This window comes from Saccopteryx leptura, chromosome 3, assembly GCF_036850995.1.
Source record: "Saccopteryx leptura isolate mSacLep1 chromosome 3, mSacLep1_pri_phased_curated, whole genome shotgun sequence".
NCBI lineage: Eukaryota > Metazoa > Chordata > Mammalia > Chiroptera > Emballonuridae > Saccopteryx > Saccopteryx leptura.
Genome location: NC_089505.1, coordinates 262,344,046 through 262,371,724, shown reverse-complemented (window position 1 = coordinate 262,371,724; position 27,679 = coordinate 262,344,046). Strand labels below are relative to the sequence as shown.

The following is a 27,679-nucleotide window of genomic DNA, read 5'->3' as shown; positions in this document are numbered from 1 at the left end:
TAAAAAGAAACCAAATTATCACTTTTCAAATGTCCAAACTCTACATAATTTTTCCTATAAATGCATAATTTTAAGTATGGTCTGTATGCTCAGCTTTTACCTTAACATCAGCTTTCATTCTTCCCTTACACACACTGTATCTATGTAGAATTCCACCAATTCTTTATCAATAGTTCTTGAATTTGCTCCTTCTTCTCCACACAGCCCATCCTGATCTAAAACCTCATCACAATAAGTACAGATGACCATCCATCACAAACATTTATCTTCCTTATTTGTCTCAGCCCAATTCCCCACCTTTGTTTCAAACACTAATATAATGTAAGTTTTCATTGATTTGCCGATGTATTCTCAGTACTTACAATAGTGTACATATTAGATGCTCAATAAATATTAGATGAATAAATGAATTGCAGTCTATTATGCAAACCAATGCCAAAATGATTTTCCTACAGTACTTTTAATCCCCTCAGAAGGAATTTTAAATGGCCCTCCAATGCCTGCTATATGCAGCCTAAGTTACCCTAGTTAATTTTCAAGTTTCCCTAATCTGATCTACTAACTCTGCCTATGCAACTTTATATTCTATTTCCCAACTTAGATCCTCTACTAAAGTTAGTCTCATCATCATTGCCCAAATCATAAATACAATATGCTTTTTCTTTAAGCTGCAGGATAATTTAAAATACCCCCTCTCCTCATCTATGGCTACCCGAGTTCAATCATTCTTCAAGGTTTAAATCAAATTTAACTTCCTCCCTATTTAGGTTTCCTTGACTATCCACACTATTAGAAGGCCAATCTAAATTCAAAGAGTAGGCTCCCTAATTTACACACACACACACACACACACACACACACACACTCTCACACCCTCTTCCTCTCTCCCTTCTTCCTCCCTCACTCAAAAGAAAACATAAAATTCATACAAATTAAAGAAAGAAAAGAAAAGCTAATTAACCAAAGATTTGTTTTCAAATATATGCTTGGGATCATTTACCATTTACTATAGATTCATCTTAGTTATACATACTCAATACTTAATACAAATACTTAAGTTTAAAATAATAAAATGAGATACAAGATTCTGAATCAACACATGTATATTCTACTTACAAAAGTGGAAATACTCATATGCAAAAATTTTAAACAAAGAGTTGGAAAAAATTAAGTTAGCCTTCAATTACAAGAAAACTCAACACTGTTTTCCCTGAACATTCAAATAAACAAAGATTTTACTGTGATTTACCTCTTTTTTAAACCAGTTTTGGCAAAAATGGGTTGAAATATTGGTCTTTTTCCACAACTTTGGACCTAAAAGTAAACTATCTTCCTTGGTCCTTTACCATCCAGGTAAAACAAACAGTCATGCTGTTGTCAATAGTAATGCAAAGTTCAAAAACTAATTCATCATATTAAGAATATACCATTTAAAAAAATTCCTAAAGAGCTACTGAGATATTCTGAGTTTGGTTTTTATGGTTTTTAATATAAGGATTATGGCTAAAATAAAAAGTTACAATTAACATTACTATTAAATTTTTCTTTAATTAACTTAAAGTTAGCTATTTATTTTCCAGCTTTCTATTTTAATTCAAAATACTAATTTCTACCTCTAATGCTAATCATGAGATCATACCTGCATAAAGAATTAGGAAGTAAATTTCTTCTCCATTTTAGTTATTTTCACTCTGTTCCCTTTTTATCTATCCATTGGCATTGTCTAACCTTGGCCCTAAATTACCACTCAGAATTGCAATCTCCAAAACCTCAAAATCTGAAAGTCCCCTCTGACCTCAACCTATTCAATCCTCTCTCACTCCTTCACTCCTTCTAAACCTACTCTTCTTCATCCTTATTGCAACCACCAGCCTACAGCCTCCCGATGACACCAGCTTTCCTCACTTTAATGCTCACACTCTACTCATTTCAAATATTCACCTGAGAATATTCCACCTCACATCTACAGATCAATTCCCAATTCTAAATAAACTCTACAGATACTTTTGTCAGTTTCTGAGCAGCTAAGATTACTGAATAAGTTATTCAATCATACTAATTGGCCCCACTATAAATGTGTGGTTTCCAAGTCGCAAATCATCAACACTGCATGACAATACTTGTATTCATCTTTGTTTCCTTTTGTGACTTCTTCCCAGCAGCTCTGTGTAATTTTTCTACTTTCCTTAAACCTCCAACATTTTAATGTTGCTATTTCCTAGGAACTATCATTGGCCGTCATCTACCTTTTTCCCCTAATACCCATGTCCTCCTTAGTTTCTATTACAAACATAGAAGATATCCTCTATATCTATCTCTATTCTAGACCTTTCTCCTGAGCACCAGACCTATGTATCCCGAAGTCCACAAGATATTTCTCACTGTTCACCAAATAATTCAAAATAAACTCAGAAATTTTCTACACTTCTCCCCTCAACTTTTCATTCTCCTGTAATGCCTTACTTTCAAAAGGGAATACCTACATCCACTCTTTATCCAAGTAAAAAATTGCTAATTACCCTAAACTTACCCCTCTCTCATTCTACATATCAAATTGGTAACTAAGTCTATGACTAAGTGTTATCTCTCTTCTATATCACTAATACATCAACTCAGTTTCTATTTCTGTTCTGGCCCTCAACAGCACCAACATCAATCCTTCTAAAATGCAAATGCTTTTCTTGTTTCAATTCTATCTATGATTTCTGTAGCCTATATTACTGTTTTTCAAGCTGGAGTAAGATAGTGACACCTTTTAAACAAAGAAAATTATCAAAAATCTCTGAGGATCTTGTCCATACACATCCTGAGAGTCCATGAACCCAGCCTGAGAAAGTGGTTTAAGAAGCTAGTCTTGGCCCTGGCCAGTTGGCTCAGTGGTAGAGCGTCGGCCTAGCGTGCGAAGGACCCGGGTTCGATTCCCGGCCAGGGCACACAGGAGAAGCGCCCATTTGCTTCTCCACCCCTCTGCCGCGCTTTCCTCTCTGTCTCTCTCTTCCCCTCCCACAGCCAAGGCTCCATTGGAGCAAAGATGGCCCGGGCGCTGGGGATGGCTCTGTGGCCTCTGCCTCAGGCGCTAGAGTGGCTCTGGTCGCAACATGGCGACGCCCAGGATAGGCAGAGCATCGCCCCCTGGTGGGCAGAGCGTAGCCCCTGGTGGGCGTGCCGGGTGGATCCCGGTCGGGCACATGCGGGAGTCTGTCAGACTGTCTCTCCCTGTTTCCAGCTTCAGAAAAATGAAAAAAAAAAAGAAGCTAGTCTTAATCTCTGGAAAAAACTTTCAAATGTAAATTATTGCTGAAAAAAAATTATTAGTACCTCTTGAAAAATAACTTACTGAAATAAAAATACAAAAATTAAAATTTCTAAAGTTCTCAGGGACCCCACGAATGTCTGTGAGCCCAGTTTAAGAAACACTAGTTGTGGTGGTTTAATTTTATGCATCAATTTGGCTGGACCATGGTACATAGATATCTGGTCAAACATTATTCTGAATATTCTGTGAATGTGTTTTTTGAGTAAGATTAACATTTAAATCAATGGACTTTGAGTAAAGCAGATTATCCTCCATAATGTGCGTGGGCCTCATCCAATCATTTGAAGCCCTTAAAGGTACAAAGATACTTCCTGCTAGCAAACTGCCTTTAAACTCAATATAATTCTACACTGAGTCTACAGCCTGCCTATCCCATCAGATTTTGGACTAGCCAAGCCTCCACAGTCTCATAAACCAAATCTTTAAAATCAACACCCCCTAAGAGGGGGGGATGCATTCGGGGAGACACTAGAATCTATGTAAATGCAATAAATAAGTAAATAAATAAATATTGGTTAGAGTGAACCTAAAAAAAAAATCAACACCCCCTCTGTCCCTCCCCTCTCTGTGTGTTAATGTACATACACATCCTGTTGGTTGAATTTCTCTGGAGAGAATGTGAATGTATTAATACATGTCTCTACAGGAAAAATAAAAATAATTTATACGTGATATCTAAGGACATGGTATCTTCCCCACCTCTTCAAATGCATTTCCCATGTGCAAGAAGCATACAGCAGCATACAATCTCTGCTTTGGCCATACAAAATACCCTACAGTTCACTGATTCCATCATTTTTATTCATATCTTCATGCTAATTTCTTAGCTTAAAATATTTTCCTCACCTGACCTGTGGTGGCACAGTAGATAAGGCGTCACCTGAAAAGCTATGGTAACCAGTTCAAAACCCCAGGCTTGCACAATCATATGAGAAGCAGCTAATACGAGTTGATGCTTCCTGCTCCTCCTCTACTTCTCTCAGTAAAATCAATAAAATCTTTTTTTTTAAATGTCCTGCCTCCTACTCTCACTATGACTCCTATTCACCTGATTGCTCCTACTCAACTTTCATGTCCCAGTTTAAATGTTACCACCTCAAAGAAGCCATTTCCTCTCTTTATGTCAACATGGATCAAGAACATAATTCTGATATGTAGCACATATATCACATTGCAATTTGGTTTATATGCACATTCCCCTTACTAGTGGGTAAAGACCAAACTTATTCAACATCATATCCCCAGTACCTAAAAGACAGTTTGTCATAAAGTAAGCCTTCAGAAACAAATGAATAAATGAGTATTTAAATGAACCATCCCTTCATCCCTCTCACTGAACACTGTATTTAGATTTTAGCAAAAGAGGTCTCTGCCCTAAGTCCCACTCGGTGGTGAGGCCATGCCCCTCACCACTGGGCAAGGAGTTCAGGGAAATAAGATGTACCCATACATGCCCCCTTCTAGATGACACTCCAATTACAGTATCAGGAATTTTATCCTATTAAATTCTCATAATAACCCTCTGATTCTCATTTATAAAGAAGGAAACTGAGTAAATAACTTGCTAAAGGCCAAACAACTATATAGAGGTGACACCAACAGAGATCATACAAAACTAAGCTGTGAACAATAATGACTTGTTTGAGGAAATATATGTAAATTACTACATATGGGAAAGCACAGGATAATGACAGTAACCAACCCTGGGGATACCATGGTTAACAAAACATAAAACAGGCCTGACTAGGCGGAGACAGTGGATAGAGCATTGGACACAGAGGACCCAGGTTCGAGACCCCGAGGTTGCCAGCTTGAGTGCTGGCTCATCTGGTTTGAGCAAAGCTCACCAGCTTGAGCCCAAGGTCACTGGCTCGAGCAAGAGGTCACTCGGTCTGCTGTAGCCCCCTGGTCAAGGCACATATGAGACAGCAATCAATGAACGACTAAGGTGCCGCAACAAAGAACTGATGCTTCTCATCTCTCTCCCTTCCTGTCTGTCTGTCCCTCTCTCTGACTCTGTCTCTGTCACAAAAAAACAACAACAACCCCCCCCCCCATAAAATAGATACTATCCCTTCTTTAGTACAGATTATGTCTACTCCAGGAAGGAAACATTATCTCCCATCTTATAGATGTAGAAACTGAGATTTGGAGATAATAAGTAAATTATTTAAGATCACACACTAATAAGTAGCACAGTGAGAACTGATCCCAAGTTTGTTTGACTCAAAGCCCAAATTTATTCCACTTTACCGCATACCCTATTATTCATTCATACAACGGCAGTACAGTCTTCCCTCACCACATCACAGTTCACTTTTCATGGTCTCACTGTATCACGGATTTTTAAATTGTAGATATCTAATTCTGTATCACGCATTTTTTTGCTATATCGCAGGATTCTGCAGTATATAGATATTTTTATATATTTATTATCTTAATTATTTAGGAAGTGTTTAAGAGTGTGGGAAAGGTTTGTAAGAGTGTGGGCAGAGTTTATAAAGCCTTTAAATATATATAATAAATAATAAAATAAATATAAGGTTGCTACTTCGGGGATTTTCACCTATCGCGAGGGGTTTTGGGACCTAACCCCCGTGGATAGACGAAGGACCACTATATTATCAAGAACCTACTGTATAAGTCTCTAGCTTCCAGAAATTCACAAGTAGTCATTAGAGTCAAGCATACCAAGACCTGAAATACAACGAGATAAATGCTATTACTGAAGTATATGTAAGGTCCAATAGAAGCACAAGTTGGCATACTAAACCTAGGATGAGCCAGGGAATGTTGGAGCATTGACAGTAAGCAAGCAGCAGTCAGTTAAGAAAGCAATAGTGAGGAGGTGGAAGAGTGTTCTGGGGAAGGGAAGAATGTATATAAAGGCACAGAGACCTATGAAAACACAACTTATCTTTGGGAACTATAAATTTGCTTAATCTTAGTCTATGCATTGAGGAGTGATTCTATGCAAATATAAAACTGGAGAAGTAGGCAGCAGCCAGATCTTAAAGGAGCCTGGATACTTTAAGTAATGTGTTTGTTCTTAAGGCAGAAGCTATTGGATCACCTTAAAGATAGAGGAGTGTTTTAGAAAGTTTCATATGGCCCTGGCGAGTTGGCTCAGCAGTAGAATGTCCGTTAGTTGTGCACATGTCCTGAGTTTGAATCTCGGCCAGGACACACAGGAAAAGCGACCATCTGCTTCTCCACCCTCCCTCTCTCCCTTCTCTCTCTTCCTCTCCCAGTTATGGCTCGACTGGAGCGAATTGGCCCCAAGCGCTGAGGATGACTCCATGGCCTCACCTCAGATGCTAAAATAGCTCGGTTACTGAGTAATGGAGCAATGGCCTCAAATGGGCAGAGCATCGCCCTTTAGGGGACTTGCCAGGTGGATACTGTTCTGGGCACATGCAGGGAGTCTGTCTCTCTGCCTCCTCACTTCTCACTTAAGAAATATAAAATAAATAAATAAAGATAAATTTAAAAAATGAAAGTTTCATATGATCACAGTTGAGAAGACAAGGAGAAGGAAGCAAGACCAAAAAAAGAGCAGTCGGGGGCTGCTGCGTTAATCCAAGAGTCAAGGACACATCTGAGGAATATTTGGGAGGTAAATCACAAAAGTTGGTAATAAGAGAGCAACTCACACTACATCATGAGTATCTTTTTTAAAAAAGCAACAAAAACTATATGTTCTATGCCTGACTGGTGGTGGTACAGTGGATAGAGCACTGACCTGGGATGCTAGGAATCCAGGTTAGAAACCCTGAGGTCACTGGCTTGACCACAGGATCATCATGATCCGAAGGTCACTGGCTTGAGCAAGGGGTCACTGGCTTGGCTTGAGCTCCCCCACCACCTGACCTGGCACATATGAGAAGCAATCAATTTACAACTAAAGTGACACAACTATGAGTTGATGCTTCTCATCTCTCTCTCTTCCTGTCTCTCTCCCCTCCCCAAATAAATAAATAAATACATAATAAAAACTGTAAGGTCCAGTAAGTAAATCTAACAGTGACCATATCAAAATTCAGAGGCAATGCCATACTTGGTAAAACAACTTACATATTTTATAAGCCATTTTAGGGTTATTACGGCCATAAGGCTAGCGCAATCTACTTCTTAAACTTAAGCATTGATAGAAGTAAGGAACTCAAATTTCTCTATTAGAAAAATGGTTACTTTAGGTATACTTTATGAAACTACTTCTCAGGAAATACTTAGTAGTTGGATGACCATGTGTCAGGGGTTTAATTAAAAATAAATTTCACAGATGACTTTTCAAGTCCTTCAAACTCGAGATTCTAATAGAAGAAAAACTGCAACAAGTATATCATATTTACTAAGTATTTCAAGTAATAGAGCTCTATAGCTATCTAATGGGACTGGATCATAGAGTAATTCCAAATAATTGCTTTGATACTATTAACAATCTTCTCAGTACTTAAAACCCTAACATATCCATACTTTCAAATGTTTAGGTAATATGAATAGCATACTTTTTAAACTTTAAGATTATGAAATTCCAGTCACAAATTCCTTAAAAATTCACAGCAAGTAATATTCAAAACTGGTTACAGAACTGAATGACATCTCAAACAGAAAAACGATTATTTCTACTTCACTGTCACCAAGCCCTATGTATGTAACTGGCACTGAGGAAAAATTATTTCATTCGGCTGAAGTAGGAAAATGCCCTGCAGCATGCACAAGAGCTGGCCCATCATTCCAGATCTCTAAATAGCTTCCTCTTCCCATTAGTTAAAAAGGACTGACACCATGTCACAAGCTCTTACAGAGATTCTTTGATTCAAGGAGCTACTTAGTGAAATCCAGGATTCATCTCTGAATGGAGTGAATACCAAGTCAGTGATCAGACTCCGAAATTATGAGGCAGAGTCAGTAAACTAGCATGAAGAAATCAACTCTTTTCTTTTAGATTCTAGGTCCAAAATAGCAAATCTAGTCACTAAATTTTTTTTGTTTTTACAGAGACAGAGTCAGAGAGAGGGATAGATAGGGACAGACAGACAGGAACGGAGAGAGATGAGAAGCATCAATCATCCATTTTTTGTTGCAACACCTTAGTTCAGGGGTCCCCAAACTGCAGTCCCCTGAGGCCATTTATCCGGCCCCCACCGCACTTCCAGAAGGGGCACCTCTTTCATTGGTGGTCAGTGAGAGGAGCACATTGACCATCTCATTAGCCAAAAACTGGTCCATAGTTCCCATTGAAATACTGGTCAGTTTGTTGATTTAAATTTACTTGTTCTTTATTGTATTTGTTCCCATTTTGTATTTTACTTTAAAATAAAATATGTGCAGTGTGCATAGGGATTTGTTCATAGTTTTTTTTTATAGTCCAGCCCTCCAACAGTCTGAGGGACAGTGAACTGGCCCCCTGTGTAAAAAGTTTGGGGACCCCTGCCTTAGTTTTTCATTGATTGCTTTCTCACATGTGCCTTGACCGTGGGCCTTCAGCAGACCGAGTAACCCCTCACTCAAGCCAGTGACCTTGGGTCCAAGCTGGTGAGCTTTGCTCAAACCAGATGAGCTCACGCTTAAGCTGGTGACCTCGGGGTCTCAAACCTGGGTCCTCTCCGCATCCCAGTCCAACACTCTATCCACTGCACCACTGCCTGGTCAGGCTAGTCACTAAATTTATCAATATTCTTACTCTTAATTAACATTTTAGGCCCTGGCTGGTTGGCTCAATGAATAGAGCATCAACCCAGTGTGCAGAAGTCCGGGGTTCAATCCCTGGTCAGGGCATACAAGAGAAGTGACCATCTGCTTCTCCCCCTTCTCTCTCTCTTCCCTTCTTGCAGCCAGCGGCTCAACTGGTTGAGTATCAGCCCTGAGTGCTGAGGCGAGCTCAGCTGGTTTGAGCATCAGCCCCAGACAGGGGCTGCCGGATAGATCCCGGTCAGAGTGCATGCAGGAGTCTATCTACCCCGCTCTCACTTAAAAAAATTAACATTTTAGATTGAAATAAAATTCTACCATAGGGCTCCTATACCAAAATTCTATGCCACACCTGAAAGCAGAAACACAAGACTGGCAAGGGCATAAATGTAATTATAAGTATATAAACAGATTTCCAAATCTGGCCAAAATGGAATAACAGTAACCAAATTTATAGCCTCCTGCCTAAAACAACTGGGTAAAAACAGGAAAAGACAAAATATAGAAAGCATTTTGTCAAGACAATGGACATCAAGCAGCAAAGAAGAGTAGATTTCCAATTGATGGGAAATACACAGATGAAATTTACAATTGCCCCAGCTTACTGCCTTGAAAGAATTTCTAGGCCATAGAAAGGGATGGGGAACCAAGGCAGAGCACAGTGGTCTCCCTGAACTGAGGGGAGACATAACTTAGTCTGGAGATAATGACTACCATACAAAGGCAGAGTACTTAAGAGAAAAGAGCTGCACAGATAGATTCAGAGATCTGAAGAGGGATCCCTCAAGTCTTCAGCTGAGTCCTTATCAGTACTTATGTGTGAGGAAACTATGCAAAGACAGTGAAGGAGCCAACAAAAAGGATAGAGGAAACACTACCTAAAGTTCACATAAGTCCAGGAATAGTTTTTGTTGCCACCAACTAGAGTACTAAGAAGGGTTTTGCCTCAACAGTGCAATAGTGGTACTGCCTAACACAACTTAAAAGTAACATCTGAAGATATAAAACTGTTTCCAAGTTAACTGCATCCCAGAACAAAGCTCAAGGATATTTAATAGAATACAAAAATATCCAGCACCCAACAAGGTAAAATTCCAAATGCCTGGCATCTAACCAAAAATTACCAGGAATGCTGCCCTGGGCAAATAGCTCAGTTGGTTAGAGCATCGTCCTGAAACAGAGAGGCTGCCAGTTTGATCCCCTGTCAGAGCACACACACAAACAGATTGATGTTCCTGTCTCTCTCTCTCCCTTCCTCTCTCTCTAAAAATCAATAATATATATATATTTTTTTAAAAATCACCAGGCATGCTAAAGGAATAAAACACAATCCATAATAAGTCAAAAAACAAAACAAACAAACAAACAAAAAAACAAAATCAACCTAGAAATGACACAGATTGAACTGTAGATCTGGACATTCAGCCAGTATAACTGATTTCTGCATGTTCAAGAAGCTAGAGAAAAGACAGCATGAAAGCTATACAAGTGGAAGATAAAAAGACTGCATTTCTAAAGATAAAACCATGTCTGAAATAAAAAAATATGCTGGATGGGATTCATAGCAGATTACACATTACAGAAACAAAGATTAATGAATTTGGAGACATAGCAAGATTATCCAAATGAAACTGAGAAGACTGAAACAAACTGAATGGAATGTCAGTGAAAATCTAGCAACCTGATATACAAGTAATTGGATTTCCAAAAGGGGAACAAAGGGGCAAAAAATAAATCGTGTCTGTGCATGTGTAAATAATGGCCAATTTTTAAATAATTTGATGAAAACTACAAACCCACAGATCCAAGAAGCTCAATGAACTCCAAGCACAAGGAACATAAAGAAAAATAAAGTTCTGCCTGACCAGGCGGAGGCACAGTGGACAGAGCGTCAGCCTGGGACACTGAGGACCCAGGTTCAAAACACCAAGGTCACCAGCGCAGGCTCACCAGCTTGAGCAAGGGGTTGCCTGCTTGAGCGTGGGATCATAGACATGACCTCATGGTCACTGGCTTGAGCCCAAAGGCCGCTGGCTTGAAGCTCAATGCTGGCTTGAGCAAAGGGTCATTGGCTCAGCTGGAGCCCCGTGGTCAAGACACGTATGACAAAGCAATCAATGCACAACTAAGGTGCTGCAACTGTGAGTTGATGCTTCTCTCCTTTTCTCCCCCAACTCGCTAAAAAAAAAAAAAAGTTCCATTTACAAAGGATTCTTACTCACAAATTCTATAACCAAATGTAATCCAGAAGTTACTTGACTAGGTTAACTTTTAACTTACTGCATACAATTTCAACTGACAATTTAATAGAGTACATTAACTCAAACATTGAGTGCTTAACAGAAATCTTAATGATTTTAAAATTAGCAAAATATAGCTTTTAAAACAATGTGTATTTTATTACCCAATTGGATAATGAATTTGGATTGATCTCATTTTAGCAAATTACTTTTAAAAAACTAAAGCATACTTCTTTTTTGTCTTTTCTTTTCCTTTAATTAATATAGGTCATTCAGAACAAAATTAGGACACTAAAAAAACTTTTAAAGAAACTGAGAGGTGGAACTGAAAACAGAAGCTGATTTGAGGTTCTCCCCCCAAAAAAAAACCTGGCAACCACTATTTTGGAACACCATTACTTTCAAAATATACATATGTATTTTTAAGTATAAACTGCACTCAGAGTGGAAAAAAGGCTAAAGTGTTTTTAGCACCTCGGCTTACTATTCAGGACTAAAAAAAAAAAATACTTTTTGTAAAAGAATAATTCAAATAAAAACCATTCAAGTGGAAAACTAAAGCATTTTTCTATTTTTTAGTAAACACACCTATTTTTTAGAGGGCAGCACACAAATTCAAGTTTCTAAAAACAAACAAGAAAAGAGACAGGGAAACAAGTTCTGAGTATTTACTATAATGGCTACCCTTCCTGTCATGTGTGTTCCCTAAAATAGAAGTCAATTTAATTAGTCTACCATTTTGCTTAGTAAATAGTAGGCTATTTCAAAGATAAAAAACAGTTCCATAGGAGAACTAAAAGAGCTGCCAAAAATACATTTACTATCCCTGGAAATAATTAATTTCTACATTCCTTTTACCTTTCTTAAGAAAAAAATACATATACACACATTTAAGATAACATACATATTTCTTTGGGTGACTATACAATTAAACCCTTCTGGAAAACATATGGTAGGATGGTACTTCCCTATAGGATCAACACATACATTAAAAACAGCACACAAACTCTATCAGACATAGACTGAGACGTTACCACTGGACTTCTATCCTCTTTTAAATAGAAAAATCTAAAGAAATCATTTCCAATAAAATACAGAACTGATACTTTTATTAGGTTATTAGTCATTAACAGTAGACTTATTCTCTAGTAATATTCATTAATAACGCATGAAAATGACCACATATATAAAAGATGAATGTTTTGAAATTAAAAGTTCCAAACTACTCTTGTAATCAGATTCTATTCAAGAGAAAGAAGGCTAAATATACATTATTTTGAGCACAAATGTAAAATTCAGAATCTGATAACCTACACTGATGTACCTAGAATACATGTATGCTACAACACCCACAATGATAAAAATGGAGTTTTTATTTCACTGATCCAGCTACCAATATGATTTCAATATTAAATTCCCATCTCAAGAACTTTCCTACTTAATACAAACCCAATGTCAGAAACATAAAAGACAAAGATGTGCCTACTAAATCATTACCTAGCTGTCATCAAGAATTCAGTTACCTGCATTTCAAAACTAGCTCTAATACCTTAAAATGATTCCTCAAATATTAATCTAATAATTCATACAATAAATCATCTACTCAGACTTAGTAGCATTTAAATTACTAGCTACAGCAACAGTTCATACCAATTAGAACTATTGTTTGAAATTCTCTCTTCTGAAATCTGTTATTATTTCACCAGTTTCAAATTCTGAGCCATTTATTTTTAGACACAAAGGTTAATAAGAAACATTTCTGTATCAAATGCACATAACTTTATAGTAAAGACTCCTCCCCCCACAGGAAACTATTCTTATTCTTTCTTTCATTTTACTAAATTATTAGAGGGCATACTGTGGTTTGAATTTCAGCACTGAAGACAATAAGTGACAATACATGATTTGCGGAGTGAAAAATTAAATGTTTCAAAATTTTAGTCACTGGGTTGTGATCAACAGGCTGGGCATGTAATTATCACTCTTTTCAAGGGCCAACTGTTAAACCCTCTGAATTTTTCTGGCCAGAGCCAAATTAGGAGCTTGAAACATAAAATCTCTAAGTTCACAGTAGGCAATTTTTCAAAGAAAACAAGTTACCTAGAAAAAAAAAAGGATCACTTACATTTGGAGCATGACCTGGTTCAAAAATACCCCATCCACCAAAGCCACATATTCATCCAGGTTGGTCCCATTTCCTGCAGCCAGAGGTCCAAACGTTTTAACCTACAACAGAATGATCATCACGACACGAATGCCCACCTCCATCTCTGCAGCCACAAATAATGCAGCAAAATATATAATAAATAACACCCACTTACCCAAGTGACCAAGGGGCTGGTCATGAACTGCTCCAGAAGGGGAGTAAATATTTCGTTCTCCATTTTACAGCTAATGTATTTGAAAAAAGGAACTAACACACACACACACACACACACACACACACACACACACACAAAATACGCCTAGGGAACTGGTCACTAAACGTTGAAGTAGAAATCAATTAAAGTCTATTCTGGCACAGGAAGAAACCCCCCCATCGTAGAGTGGAGAGAAAAACTCTCCCTCCTCAAAAAACACCCCAGAGGAAAACGAGCCGAAATCCCGAGAAGTGGCTTCGACAGCGGCCACGAGCGCAGCCTGCGTTGGAAATGTCTGTACCGGGCGAGGAGGGGCAGAGAAAAGGCATCTGGAGGAGGAGGAAGGGAAAATGGGCTGGAGCAGCAAGACAAAAAGCCCCGTCAAGGTTGCCCAGCTGCTGTAGGAGTCAGACCAGCGAAGCTGCCTCCAATGAATTAATCCCAACGTGGGCTAAATGAAATACCACGTTAGCTATCACGTTAAGGGTTCCAGGCGGCCGTCAGGCTCGAGCTCCGTGTCCCGCTCAACACTTTCCACCCACCAGTGGGCATGGAGCTGCTTCGAAGCGCAGAGCCTCCCTTGCCCGCAGCCCCTCACCAACGACAGGCAGGGCTCGCCCCTTCCCCCCGAGCAGACACCATCCCTCGGCCGCCCTAGAGCCTCGCCTCCAGCCCCCTTCCCCTCCCAGAGGGTGGGGGCTTGAATGTGTGCCCCTAAGGCCCCAGTATTCTCAGCCCCGCCAGCCTTTTCAGTGCGCCTTTGGGAAGCCCTGGCGCAAAATCGCCGCGGCTCTCCAGCCTAGTCCTCTGCCCTCTCTGGCGGAGCCGGAGTAACGGCTTCCGAGCCGCAGTGCCGCATTACACCCAATGCCGCTAGCTCGCCGTCAAAAGGGGCGCGCGACTCCCTCCGCGCCTATATCCTTCCGCCGACTCCCCGCCCCTGCCGTTCCGCAGCCTCTGGATTGTGGGAGAAGAAAACCGCTGCATGAGCGCGCTCCCGGGCAAGCGCGCCCCCGGGCCGGCCCCGCCGCCGCCCAGATCCTGGCGGCGGGCGCGGGCGTGAACGCGCTCTTGCTGCAGCTGCTGCGGTGGCCGGCGCCTCGCTCGCGCCTAGGACATTTGCCAGGGTCTGGGGGCGGGGACCGGGAAGGCAGAGGAAGGGGTTTGTCTGCTCACTCCGCCTAATTATGGTTTATTTCCTCCCCAAGTGCCTTCTTTGATGTGTGAAGGAAAGGGAACGAAATCCATCTCTTTTAACCACGAGGGATGCAGACAGCCTTTTCGGACAGTTTGATTTGATCTGTTAAGCGTGCTTTCGCCTGCAAAACGGAATGGGAAAACTCACTGCAGCAAATAGCAAAAGAGGGATTTAAGCCACAAACTTGTTTTTTTTTTATCTTCTCCTTTTTAAAATCCAGTCCACGAAAGCATGAATGCTCTTCAAAGTTGCAAGTAAAATGTAGTAGATTTTAAATAACCAAAACTGTCTTTCAACATGTTGGAGTAAACGTGATTCAGCCGTTGTTTGACTATTTTGCCATTGAAAAAAATCCAAACAAAATAAAGAGCTACTAAGAAGAAACATGTGGAAGTCATCCAAGTTGGGTGACAAATAAATTACATATTTTTCATAAATCTTTATGCTATGCACGACTGGAACCATCAAAGTAATTTAGGCAGTTCTCAAGCAAAATCAAATGCTACTCATCATTTCTAGGGAAAATAAAGACTTTCCCTGGAACAAAATGAGCATGTAAAACAAAATTTTTGAGAGAGACTAAATATAGTATAGTTTTGCAATATATGCTGTTTACACTTACACAAACACCTACTTTGATTACTTATATGGTATTTTAAGTTAGTAGCAAAAATGGTTTTCCCATAACACTGAATTAAGAAACAGCACCATTTCTTAATTAGGTAGTTGAAAGCCTGAGCTCTGCAGTCTTCCAAATTCAAATCCAGGCTCTGATACTTACCAGCTGTGTGAGCCTTGGCAACTTACTGAACCTGTGTTTCACCTTCTTCATCGGTAAAGCAGGGTTGATAATTGGGTTAAATTAAATGGCAATGTGTATAAGTGCTCTGTAAATGTGTTTGATGTTGTTTTCATCATCATTCTACACCCCCCCCCCCCCAGTGAAGAATCTTTAGGAAAAAAAACTTGAAATGTAACCTCTCCTACTTTACTTCAGCTACAGGAGAATGGCTCTTTCATTGGAGGGCAGAGAAATGCCCTTCCGAAATCACCTTAATATTAGGATGCATTTGTGTCACAGTTTGCTAACTGGTGTACAGAGTAGAATGTCGCATTGCCTTAGCCAGTACACAAATCTTGGCTCATTCTGGTTGCTAGCAATCCTTTCCTTCTGCTCTTGATGACTCTTTCTTAATCACAATCCTTTCTTGGAAATGCAGACCAAGAGAGAGCAGGCACCAAGAAAAGGAAGCACTGCTTTCAGGAGCAGCCCAGTGCCTGATGGTTCACTTTTCTTTGTAATTCTTCAGAAGCTTAACTAAATAACAAGGAAGTGTTCATGCTTGTTTGGGGGTTTATCTTAAGACAGACCAACCTGCTTCATTCATACATGAAAAACCCATAAAGTATTAATACCAAAGTATAAGAAGTTAGAGGCACTTTGAATAGTGATGACTGAAGAGTTAGCACAGGAGTTGATATTACAATAGCATTGTTTATCCAGTTTACACTTAGTAGCTAGCCCTCACAGAAATCTGGATTCCCCTCTAAAGCCAGATGGCCCCACATGCTTCCTGATCTATCTTTAGGTTTTATACACACACACACACACACACACACACTCAACAAAGAAACATGAGGAGTTAATTGTAAAAACAGGAAGCTTTAGACCAGACTGAGGTCTGGAGTAACTTATCTGAAAACCTACCAATTCACAATTCTGTAGTTTAACAGCAGCCTTAGAAATGCTTTATAATATCTCAAGAGTAAAATCAGGAAATTTCTCTGTCTAGCAAAAAAGGGATTGTACATTTACACAATTTAATGATCTTTGAATTGAATGTCCTATAAGATTAAATCCAAAAGTTTGCTCCAATTATTCAAGGCACTTTTCTTTTGTACTTTGTAGTCATTTATTTGTCCTGAATTTGTCCTTTTTTCAAATGTTCAATCCAGCAGGAAAGGACTTTGGAAAAATCATACCCATCTGAATAGGGTCTAAATTATTGGCTCTGCTCTCTTCTAATTAAAAGTTAAATGGTTGGAATGGACTATGATCCCATTTAGGGATCACAAGAGAAAGATTCCTACCCTGGACCCTGGTCGGTTGGCTCAGTGGTAGAGAGTTGGCCCAGTGTGTGGAAGTCCCAGGTTTGATTATTGGTCAGGGCACATAAGAGAATCGACCATCTTTTTCTCCAACCCTCCCCTTCCCCCTGCTCTCTCTCTCTCTCTCTCTCTCTCTCTCTCTCTCTCTCTTTCTCTCCCTTAGCCATGCCTCAAATATTTCCAGCAAGTTAGCCCCAGGCACTGAGGGTGGCTCCATGGCCTCACCTCAGGCACTAAAATAGCTTGGTTGCCAAGCAATGGAGCAATGGCCCCAGATGAGCAGAGCATCGCTCGGAAAGGGGCTTGCTGAGTAGATCCACATGCAGGAATCTGTTTCTGCCTCCCCAACTCTCAATTAATAATAGTAATAATAAAAAAAACAAGAGAAAGATTCCCCCTTTCCCTCATATATTATAATTGAGGCTCCCCCAGCCTCAATTATAAGGGAAGGGAAGAGAAGGGAACCAAAAGCATGCATGTGTATGACTTTCTTACTCTATATCACAGAAAGTAATAGACTTCCCTGGCCTTGTAGCTCAGTTGACTGAGGGTGTTGTCCCTGGTCAGGGCACATACATGGATCAACTGGTAGATGCCTGGATGGGTGGAACAGTGGGTAGATGCATGGATAGGTCAATGTTTTCTCTCTATCTCTCTCTCCCTTCCTCTTTCTGTCTAAAAAAATAGAAGAAGAAGAAAGAAGAAGAAGAAGAAGAAGAAGAAGAAGAAGAAGAAGAAGAAGAAGAAGAAGAAGAAGAGAAGATGGAGAAGGAGAAGGAGAAGAAGGAGAAGAAGAAGGAGAAGGAGGAGGAGGAGGAGAAGGAGGAGGAGGAGGAAGAGAAGAAGAAGAAGAAGAAGAAGAAGAAGAAGAAGAAGAAGAAGAAGAAGAAGAAGAAGAAGAAGAAGAAGAAGAAGAAGAAGAGGAGGAGGAGGAGGAGGAGGAGGAGGAGGAGGAGGAGGAGGAGGAGGAGGAGGAGATGGAGGAGGAGATGGAGAAGGAGAAGGAAGGAAGGAAAGAAGAAGAAGAAGAAAAAGATAGAACCAGGCTCCTTAGTGATAAATATTTGCAAAACCAATCATATGTATAACCTAGTATACTAAAAATAACAAATACAGCTGCATAATAGCATTTTCTTTCTTTTCTTTTTTTTTAGTGAGTGTAAGAGAGACAGGAAGAGAGAAAGATGAGAAGCATTAACTTGTAGTTGCGGCACCTTAGTTGTTCATTAATTACTCCTCATATGTGCCTTGATGGGTGAAGGTGGGGCTCCAGCAGAGCCAGTAGTAACCCCTTGCTCAAGCCAGCAACCTTGGGTTCAATTCAAGCTAGCGACCATGGGATCATGTTGATGATCCCACACTCAGGCCATCGATCCCATACTCAAGCTGGTGAGCCTGCACTCAAGCTGGATGAGCCCTCACTCAAGCCGGTAACCTTGGGGTTTTGAACCTAGAACCTCAGTGTCCCAGGTTGCTGCTCTATCCATATCACCGCCACTGGTCAGGATGGTAGTGTTGTTTATAATACCCAAAAAACTGAATCAACCCAAATTCTCATCGACCAATAAATTAGTAAATAAAAGGTGGTATAGTTTTACAATGAAATATTATTTGATAATAAAAAAGAATGAATTACTGATACATGCTACACCATGAATGAACCTTGAAAAATTTATGCTAAGTTAAAGAAGCCAGTCACAAAGGACCATATATTGCATGATTGCATTTATATGAAGTATCCAGAAGAGACAATTTTATAGCAACAGAAAGCAGATTAGTGGTTGCCTAGGCCTGGGAAGGTTGGGATTATATTGGGGGGGGGGGGTTCATGACCCAGGGTAAGGAGTTTCTTTTTGAGAAAATGAAGATATTCTAAAATTGATTATAGTAATAAATGCACAAATCTATAAACACACTATAAAAACCATGGAATTGGACACCTTACACAGCTGAATTATCAATTATTTCTCAAAAAAAATGGCACCATTGCCTCATAACTATTTAAAAAGAAATGCTATTAATGCATCCAATCTCTCAGAGATGTCTCAAAGATTAAAAAGATGTCCTTTTAATCTAATGAATAAGATTTTTAACTCACCTAAGACATAGAACACATATGTTTTAATTATCCAACATAGTTTTAAAAAAATAAAATACAATGAGAGAGAGATTAGTTTATGTTGCTTAACTTTTTTGAGCCTCAGCTATAAAATGGGCATACCAATTTCATTCCCTTCTTGACATTGCTTAGATGGTGGACTTGTTGCTTTGTCCTCTATCTCAACTGGGCAGAGGAAAAGAAAGTTGGAAAGAGATCACAGGGTAGAGAGAGGGATCCTCCTCTCAGTCCAATCTTCATTTATTCTTCTCAAATACTCGAATGCTGTGCTCCAAACTGAACCATCACAAAACCCATCCACAATGCCCTTTCCTGCTTTCTATCCTGGTCAACTCCCACTCCTTCAGAATTCAAGTGTCACTCTCAGTGAAGTATTCTTCTTCCTGGCTTGAGTTGACTATGCCCTCTTCTGTGCCTGCATAGTATCTAATCTCCCTTTATTTCTGTAACTTGCTCTGAAAGGCATATATTTGTTTACACATTTTATTTCTGAGTAGACGGGAACTCTTGGAGAGTGACTTGTTTTATTCATCTTTGTACCCATGGCATTTAAAACAGTATCTCAGTCAATATGTCAGTCTTCCTTATACCAGTTTAAATTCCTGATAATTGGCAAGAGCTTACAGCAGAGAAACTTCAGAGAAGAACCATTCTAATTAACTAATGACTTAGCTAGAGATTACTGCTTGCCAGTGAATTTGAAGAACCAAAAAGACACTGAGAGCATAAAATAAATGGCTTTCAAGACAAATTTTTTCCCAGAGTGAATTTTTTTTCTCAGAGTGAAGCTTAGAGTAATACATAACCATCATATAATCTTTTATTCATCAGACAGCATATAATATATTCATCCTTTTCAAAACCCAATTTTTTTTTATTTTGTATCATTTTGAAATATTCTAAAAAGGTATTATAATTGCCCTGCCTGGGTAGCTTGGTGGGTTAGATCATCATCCCGAAGCACAGAGTTTGCCGGTTCAATCCCCAGTCAGAGCACATACCGGAACAGATCTACATTCTTCTCTCTCTAACTTCCACTCTCATTAAGAGCAATAAGTAAAAAAATTATATAAGGTGTTACAATTGGCTAAGCTTTATTGGACAGCATATTCTGAACAGAAATTGACCTTCTAATATAGAAATATGTCATCACAATTGATCTAAATTATTGTTTTGTGTTTTTAATATAATGATATTCAGAGGCTCTTAAAAAGTGCAAGGGTATTTGACCTACATTTACAGGTTACAGACAACTATGTTTTGAATTTTTGTTTTACTTTGAGTAGTTTTTCTATTTTCTCTTTTGGTTCTTGGTTTTTGCTGCTAATATCTGTATCCATAGACCCCATTTTAATTTGCTGCTCCTAATTTACTGTATTCAGGGAATTCTCAGATTGTTAAAAGAGTCTGAAAGAATTAATAATTTTTAAGAGAGGACCTGATGAGCTCTTCCATGAGTTAAGTCTATGAATTTGTGATAGGCCTAAAAGTGTTTTTTGGTGTAATGTTTTTGCTTACTGTCAGTTTCTTGGTCTAATTAAGTAAGTTGGAGCTACCCTATTTCTTTAACTAGTTTTGCTATGGTATGACATGAAATACTCTTATAAATTAATAGTCACTTACCATGTATTTTCAGGATATGACTGTCCTATCATGTGATCAGTTTCTTGTATTTGCAAGGTTCCTCCTTTAACTCAAATCTATGCAATAGCTAGTGACTCATTCCTATTTATATTGCTGCTGATGGAAAGATACTAAGCAAATGGAAACCTGATGTTGGAGGGGAAAATAAAAATGTGTATATAAAAAAATGTGTATATAAAGGGAAAACTATTATGAAGTGGAATTTCAAACGGTAAAATAGAAAAATCACTCTTCTATTCTGACTATAAGCCTATTCCCAGCCTCTGCTACCTACCCGTTTCCATCCTGAAGACGGACATTAGCAATACCTGGTTAAAATGGAACGTCACCTATGTCAGAACAAATCATAAATCATTAATAACATAAACAAAAATTTCATTTGACAGGCACAAAAATATAATTGATAAGTGATATACTATAATACAAAAGCTTAAAACATTCTAATAAAAGAAACATAAACTGGCTATTCTTGGATATAATGATACGGGTTTTACGGTTATCATTTGAATTTGCCACGCAGCTTTCCCGTTAAGGTAAATCAGCAAGTAGGTTTCCACATAAACCACCACTTGTGCTTTCAGGCTGCTGAAAATAGATGTGGGCTAAAACAATAAATACTTCTACTCAAAGGAAAAAATGTAGATCTGCTTCCATATCAAAAAAATTCAAATTTCAAATGATAATAACCATTGCAAATGAGGAAATAGGAAGACATTTTATTCCTTCTGTTGAGGGACAGTAGGAAATTATGTTTTAAAATGCATATATTGATAAAAAAATTATGTATTTGATGCTCTGCTATTGAAAGTTAAAAATTTCAGGAAACTTAAAAAATTTAAATTTAAAATATTTTTATTTGCTCATTTTCAATCAAGGTGTGCCAGTTGAAGCTTTTCTTAATATATTAGCTTGAGAAGATTCTCAGTCTCAATTTTATTCCGTGAATTTTTAATTTTTTTTTTTTTTTTTTTTTTTTTTTTTTTAGATTTTATTTATTCATTATAGAGAGGAGAGAGAGAGAGAGAAGGGGGGAGGAGCAGGAAGCATCAACTCCCATATGCGCCTTGACCAGGCAAGCCCAGGGTTTTGAACCGGCAACCTCAGTGTTTCCAGGTTGACACTTTATCCACTGCGCCACCACAGGTCAGGCCTATTCCGTGAATTTTTAACCTAAGACCTGTCTTTGGTGTCTTAAACTTGAAATAGTAGTATAAAATATTCACATTTCATATTTTTAAAATTATTTTATTTCCTCATTATAAAATAATATGTTTTATTGTCATATTTGGATAAATCAACAACACATAAAGAAGAAAAAAATCAAACCTATAATTCTACCACTCAGAGGTTAAGACATTGCTGCATTTATTTAATATTATTTTTAAAACTATACCACTGTTATAACACATTAGAAAATACAACAATGATTCAAGTTTGGACATGCCTTTCAGTTTAAATTAATTAATGAAATTCAAATGCATTTTTAATAACAGTATTCATGATATGTTAAGTGAGTAGAACTACCAGATTACCAATTTTCTTTTAAAGAGTTTTTATTTATTTATTTACAGAGACAGAGGAAGAGTCAGAGAGAGGGATAGCTAGGGACAGACAGACAGGAAAGGAGAGAGATGAGAAGCATCAATCATCAGTTTTTCATTGCAACACCTTAAGTTGTTCATTGATTGCTTTCTTATATGTGCCTTGACCGCGGGCCTTCAGCAGACCGAGTGCGAGTGACCCCTTGCTTAAGCCAGGGGCCTTGGGTCCAAATTGGTGAGCTTTGCTCAAACCAGATGAACCCGCGCTCAAGTTGGCGACCTCGGGGTCTCGAACCTGGGTCCTCCACATCCCAGTCCGATGCTCTATCCACTGCGCCATCACCTGGTCAGGCCAGATTACCAATTTTTAAAACATTAAACTCCAAAATCCCATAACCATATTTAAACTTTGACTAATAAGCTTTGCAAAAGAATAAAAGTGTAGTTTCTGGGTTTATAGTAAAACTGCAGTTATGAGTACTATATTTGTCAGTGCATTCTCACTTTCTTTATTAATCAATAATTACTGAGCTACCATATGTGTGAGATAGCATATTGAGCACACAAGACACATAAAAGATTTTATCTAATAAAGCCAAAAGAAATAAAATGGCAAGTATAGCATTCAACCAATAGGTTCAGAGGTCAGCAAACTTTTTCTGTACAAGACTAGGTAGTAAATATTTCAGGCTTTGAGTGCCATAAGGTCTCTATTGCAACTGCCATGGCAGCATAAAGCAGTCATTAACTGTACATAAAGAATAGGCATCGCTGTGTTATTGTAAAACTTTATTTGCTGAAATATATGATGGGCCAGGTTTGGCCCCTGATCATTGTTTGTGGACCACTAAACTAGTAATCACTATATTTACTCTGGATACAGCAAAACAAAAAACAGGCTTGGAGCTTTTTCTAGTATAAATAATTAAATTAATCATCCAACTATATTGTATAAGTATACAATATGCAGAAGAGTTGTTTGGAAATTGATTTCGTTATTGTAGTGTATCAGGTATAGTTCACATTGTTTTCAATTTCTCATGACATTACCGTTGAAAACCCTTCTCCTGAGAGAAAACCATTTGGGAGGAATTCTCTTGAGTCTCAGCAAAGAAACGGGAGGCAACTTGGAAATGTTTAACAAGAGAATTTAATGAAGGATGACTTAGAGAGGTATGAGGAACTAATGAACCAAATAACCCAGGGAGGAGCAAAAGCAGGGAGAGCTTCCACCCCTAGTCAGAGTGGAAGGGAAAAAAGGAGGAAATTGTGTTACCAGAACCCTGATCAGCCTGTAGTGGAAGAGGAGCCAATAGGTGCTGTGTCCACAGAGAATGGGTTCACTGCCATCACCATGATGCAGAAGAAAAAACTGGAAAAGAATATCCCAGTCTCTCTGTCTTTCTCATTTACATTGCTGGCCAGTGCTCTCCACTGCCGCACCCCATGAGAAGCAGAGAGCAAGAGAACACAGATGGTGCATGGAGGTCAGCCTCTAGTCACAGAGAAGGCCAGAGATCAGAATTAAAGGCCCCAAAAGAAAACTAGCTAGCACGGGGCTGCTTGTCAAAACTGTACATAACACCTCAGACCATTTCTGTAGATTCTTTGATAGCCATACAAGATGGGAATTTTTTTTTTTAATTTTTTAAATAAAATTTTTTATAAAACTAAAAGACCAAAGGCATATTTAGTGATAAATTAAGAATAGAGAGCCTAATGGAATCTATTTTTCATACTGCCCTTGATCAAACTATCCCTCACATTTCCCTTTGTTTCTTTTATCAGTTGTCTTGCTCTGTTTTCATTATTCATTGTTCTTCCTAATATTTCTTCTTTAAAAAATGTGCTTTCATTGTCTTGAACATATACTATTTTGGATTTTGTTTTTTGTTTTTAGTGAGAAAGAGAAATCTTGACAGAAAGAGAGACAGGGACAGACAGACAGGAAGGGAGAAAGATGAGAAGCATCAACTCATAGTTGTTCTTTGATCGGTTTCTCATATGTGTCTTGACCAGGGGCCTCCAGCTGAGCCAGTGATCCCTTGTTCAAGCCAGTGACCTTGGGTTCAAGCCAGCGACCTTTGGGCTCAAGCTAGCAACCACGGGGTCATGTCTATGATCCCACGCTCAAGCTGGTGAGCCTGCATTCAAGCTGGTGAGCCTGCACTCAACACAGGGACCTCAGGGTTTTGAACCTGGGTCTTCAGCATCCCAGGTCGATGTTCTATCCACTGTGCCACCACCAGTCAGGATATTTCAATCTTTTTAGAGACTTCTGTTATCTCAAGATCTTAAATTGCTACAGGGGTATTATCAATGCAGAACCAATTTATATGTTTTGAGCTTAAATTCAGACTGTCCCCTTTCCTTCTGAGAGCACTGGTGAAAATTCTCTCCAAATTAACAAATCTTTGATGGAATGCCATGACACAAAAGAAGGAACTGATATAGGTTAACAATAAATGACATAAAATTTGTGGCATACAGTTTGACATATATAATGTGTTAATGCAAGGTATAAACCAAATCTTTTTTTGTTTACTGACAAATATAAAATATCAGTGCCTTGCAGTGTCTTCTATATAGTATGTGCTCTATATTAAGTTGAATGAATAAATTTGTTAAAGTAATAATTTTTATAACTTTTATTGAAAGAACTTGGTTTTTAAGTAGCAGGAAAGGTAATTCATCAAAGGACCTTACTTTTTTTTTTTAAGAAACAAAATTTTGAAGCATTTGTGATTCCCTTATCTGTTTCCTCCACTCACAGCAAAAACTGGAAGCTCTGCACACAAACCAACTGCCACTAAAACCCATTCATTCAAGATTTCTTTAGAACGTCTCTCATTTGAAATCATTTAGACATCATTTTGTTTAACAAAAACAAAGCTGGAAAAAATTGGAGTTATACCCTTTACTCATATTTGAGAAAGTCCTAACAGTGTCTTCCAAAATCATTGTAAAATCAACATAGTAGAAAACCATGCTATTGACTAAAATTGTTAGTAGGTAATACCAACTAGATCTACATTTCACAATACATTAATCATGTGAAGATTTTTACTCTAAATTAGGGAGAAGTCCTTTATGTGTAAATGTAAGCTTTCACAAACTCATACACACCCGCTGTGAAAATTTACAAGCATAAATTTAAAAATCCAGGTTTTCAAGTCCTGGATTGAGTATATATATTTATCCCAGAAGGCTAAAGCCTTTAAAACATGGCAATAATAAATCAATTATGTTGCAGGTACAATTTTCAATTTTGGTAATTCTGAATTAGTTCCCCAGCTGTTTCCATCTCTTTTATTTACTGAGGTCCTATCTAACTCATACTTGAATTTTTTTTAACAAGGGTCATAAGAACAATGTCCATATTTTTCCTGTTGCTCAATGTGAAAGCACTTTTCTCTTATTCATTTTGCAGGGGCATATCAAATTTCGTGGAATTGGCAAAAATCAACATGATTTTACGAAGAGCAAATCCTGCCAAACTAATTTCTTTTTCTTTTTTTTAACCAACTGCAGACCCTGGCAGATGGTATAGCAATGATCACCTCTACAAAACATCATCTGTGTCTACTTACTGGTATATATATCATGTGTTTTGAAACAAACTGTGGTGCCCAAGTCAGAGGTAGAATCATGAAAGGAATGCTTCTCCCCTCATCGCACTCTTGAATGCTGATCTCAGCATAAAAGTGTAAATGAGACTGGAATTGGTTATTGAGTATGCCAAGTACACACAGATTGTACATCATCCCTGTCTCCAGAGAAGCAGGAAAGTGAAATTCCACCTGGCCTAGAAATCAAGTAGCCTAGTGCTATCAGAGTTTCTCCAAATTGTAAGTAGCACAATATCCCTGTACATCTGTACTGAAGGATCCCCATCTTGACAACTACTACTACAAAAAAACAAACAACAAAACTGGCCTCTATGAAGTAATGAAGTAATTAAAATCCATTTAAAAATTTCTATTTTGTAGGGTATCACCCATCTAACCATAAACCGTATATGACTTGGATTAGGGAACTTTAGTTAAAAGCCCTGAGTGAACGAATGTCTGTTGGATGCAAACACTGAGAAACTGTGTGAGTGATTGGCCTTTGTGCAGACAGAAAGGAATGCATGTGACCGGGCTTTAGAAAATTAGCCTAGAGGTTCTAGATTGCCCCTTCCTTTGTGCTTGTTAATTAACAACAACAACAAAAGAATGTACTGACCCAAATTAGCCCTTTCTCCACATCAGCAAAACAGCCATTAATCATTTTTTCCCTTTATCACCTGGTCTCCCTCCCTTGTAATCCTGTTACCTCTGTTCTGCTTCTGATCAATAAAAGCTAAGGGAGAAGGAGATTCAGGTCTTCTTTGCCTCTCCCTCTCCCTCTTGACATAAGTTTGTGTCTTGAGTAGTTTTTTTCCACACGACACTGGTAGTTCCCAGCAGACTAGAGTACTACACTATTTCAAAATAAGTAAGTAAATAAATATATAAATAATCTTCTAGTAATAGCTGATGTTTCCTGAACTTGTGAGAAGCACTAGCCACATGCCATAGCTGCAAATGTCAGTGAAAATTTTTATTCAGGGTGTTTCGTTCAGTATGAAAACTTCCTGTTTAGTTCCTTTTCTTTTGTCCATTCAGTGAATACACATTTTGAGTCTTTATTACACACTGGGCACTGGGGATACAAAGATAAAGAAGATGTTTCCATTTGACACAGAACCTCAGGGACCTAATGGACAGCTAGGAAGTGCAGACACATGGATTATTCTAAAACAGTGCAGGGACTTCTGGTCAAGATAGTAGTGTAAGTAAAGGTGGTACTTCCCTCCTCCCACAACCACATCAAAATTACAAGTAAAACAACAGGAAAAAAAAATCATTCAGAACCACCTAAAATCTAGCTAAATGGAAGTCTGACAACTAGTGAATTAAAAAGAAACCACATTGAGACTGGTGGGAGGAATAGAGATGAGGAATGGGCCAGTCCCACACCTACATAATACAGATAAAAAACCAGGAGGGATAACTCAGCTACAAGGTCCCAGACAAAAAAAAACCTAAAGGAGTTCATAATCACCAAACCAGTATTACACAAAATGTTAAAGGATCTTCTTTAAGAAGAAGAAGAAAAAAAAAGATCAAAAGTGTGAACAATAAAATGGTAATAAATACTAAGGTGACCAATTGTCCTCCTTTAGGGAGGACAGTCCTTCCTTTGTAAATCCCGTCCTCCCTCGAAAAGTGTTCTCCTACATGTCCTCCTTTTTGATATTGGAAGACTAATCTGTAAATGTCCATATTCGATCAATGCAGAGTCGATCCGTTGTGTGTGATGTGATGTATTTGTATTTGACATGATGACTTGTCAAGGATCAGTACAGTGTGGCGAGATGCGATTATGAGACGCATGCTCTCTACACGGGAGACCTTGAGAGACAGCGCGATGT

The 27,679-nt window shown here is 38.5% G+C and overlaps 1 protein-coding gene across 5 annotated transcripts in view; it reads right to left on the bottom strand.

Moving 5' to 3' along the window:
* CCDC88A (coiled-coil domain containing 88A) overlaps positions 1–14,548 on the bottom strand; it is a 155,162-nt gene extending 140,614 nt beyond the window's left edge. For all 5 annotated transcript variants that reach the window (XM_066378244.1, XM_066378245.1, XM_066378246.1 and 2 more), the window contains exons 1-2: positions 13,572–14,548; positions 13,376–13,476 (exon numbers count right to left, since the gene is read on the bottom strand). In XM_066378244.1, coding sequence (XP_066234341.1) covers positions 13,376–13,476; positions 13,572–13,634 — 164 coding nt within the window. In that variant the 5' untranslated portion in view covers positions 13,635–14,548. The remainder of the gene's footprint in view (positions 1–13,375; positions 13,477–13,571) is intronic.
* Between the last annotated feature and the right edge of the window lie 13,131 nt (positions 14,549–27,679).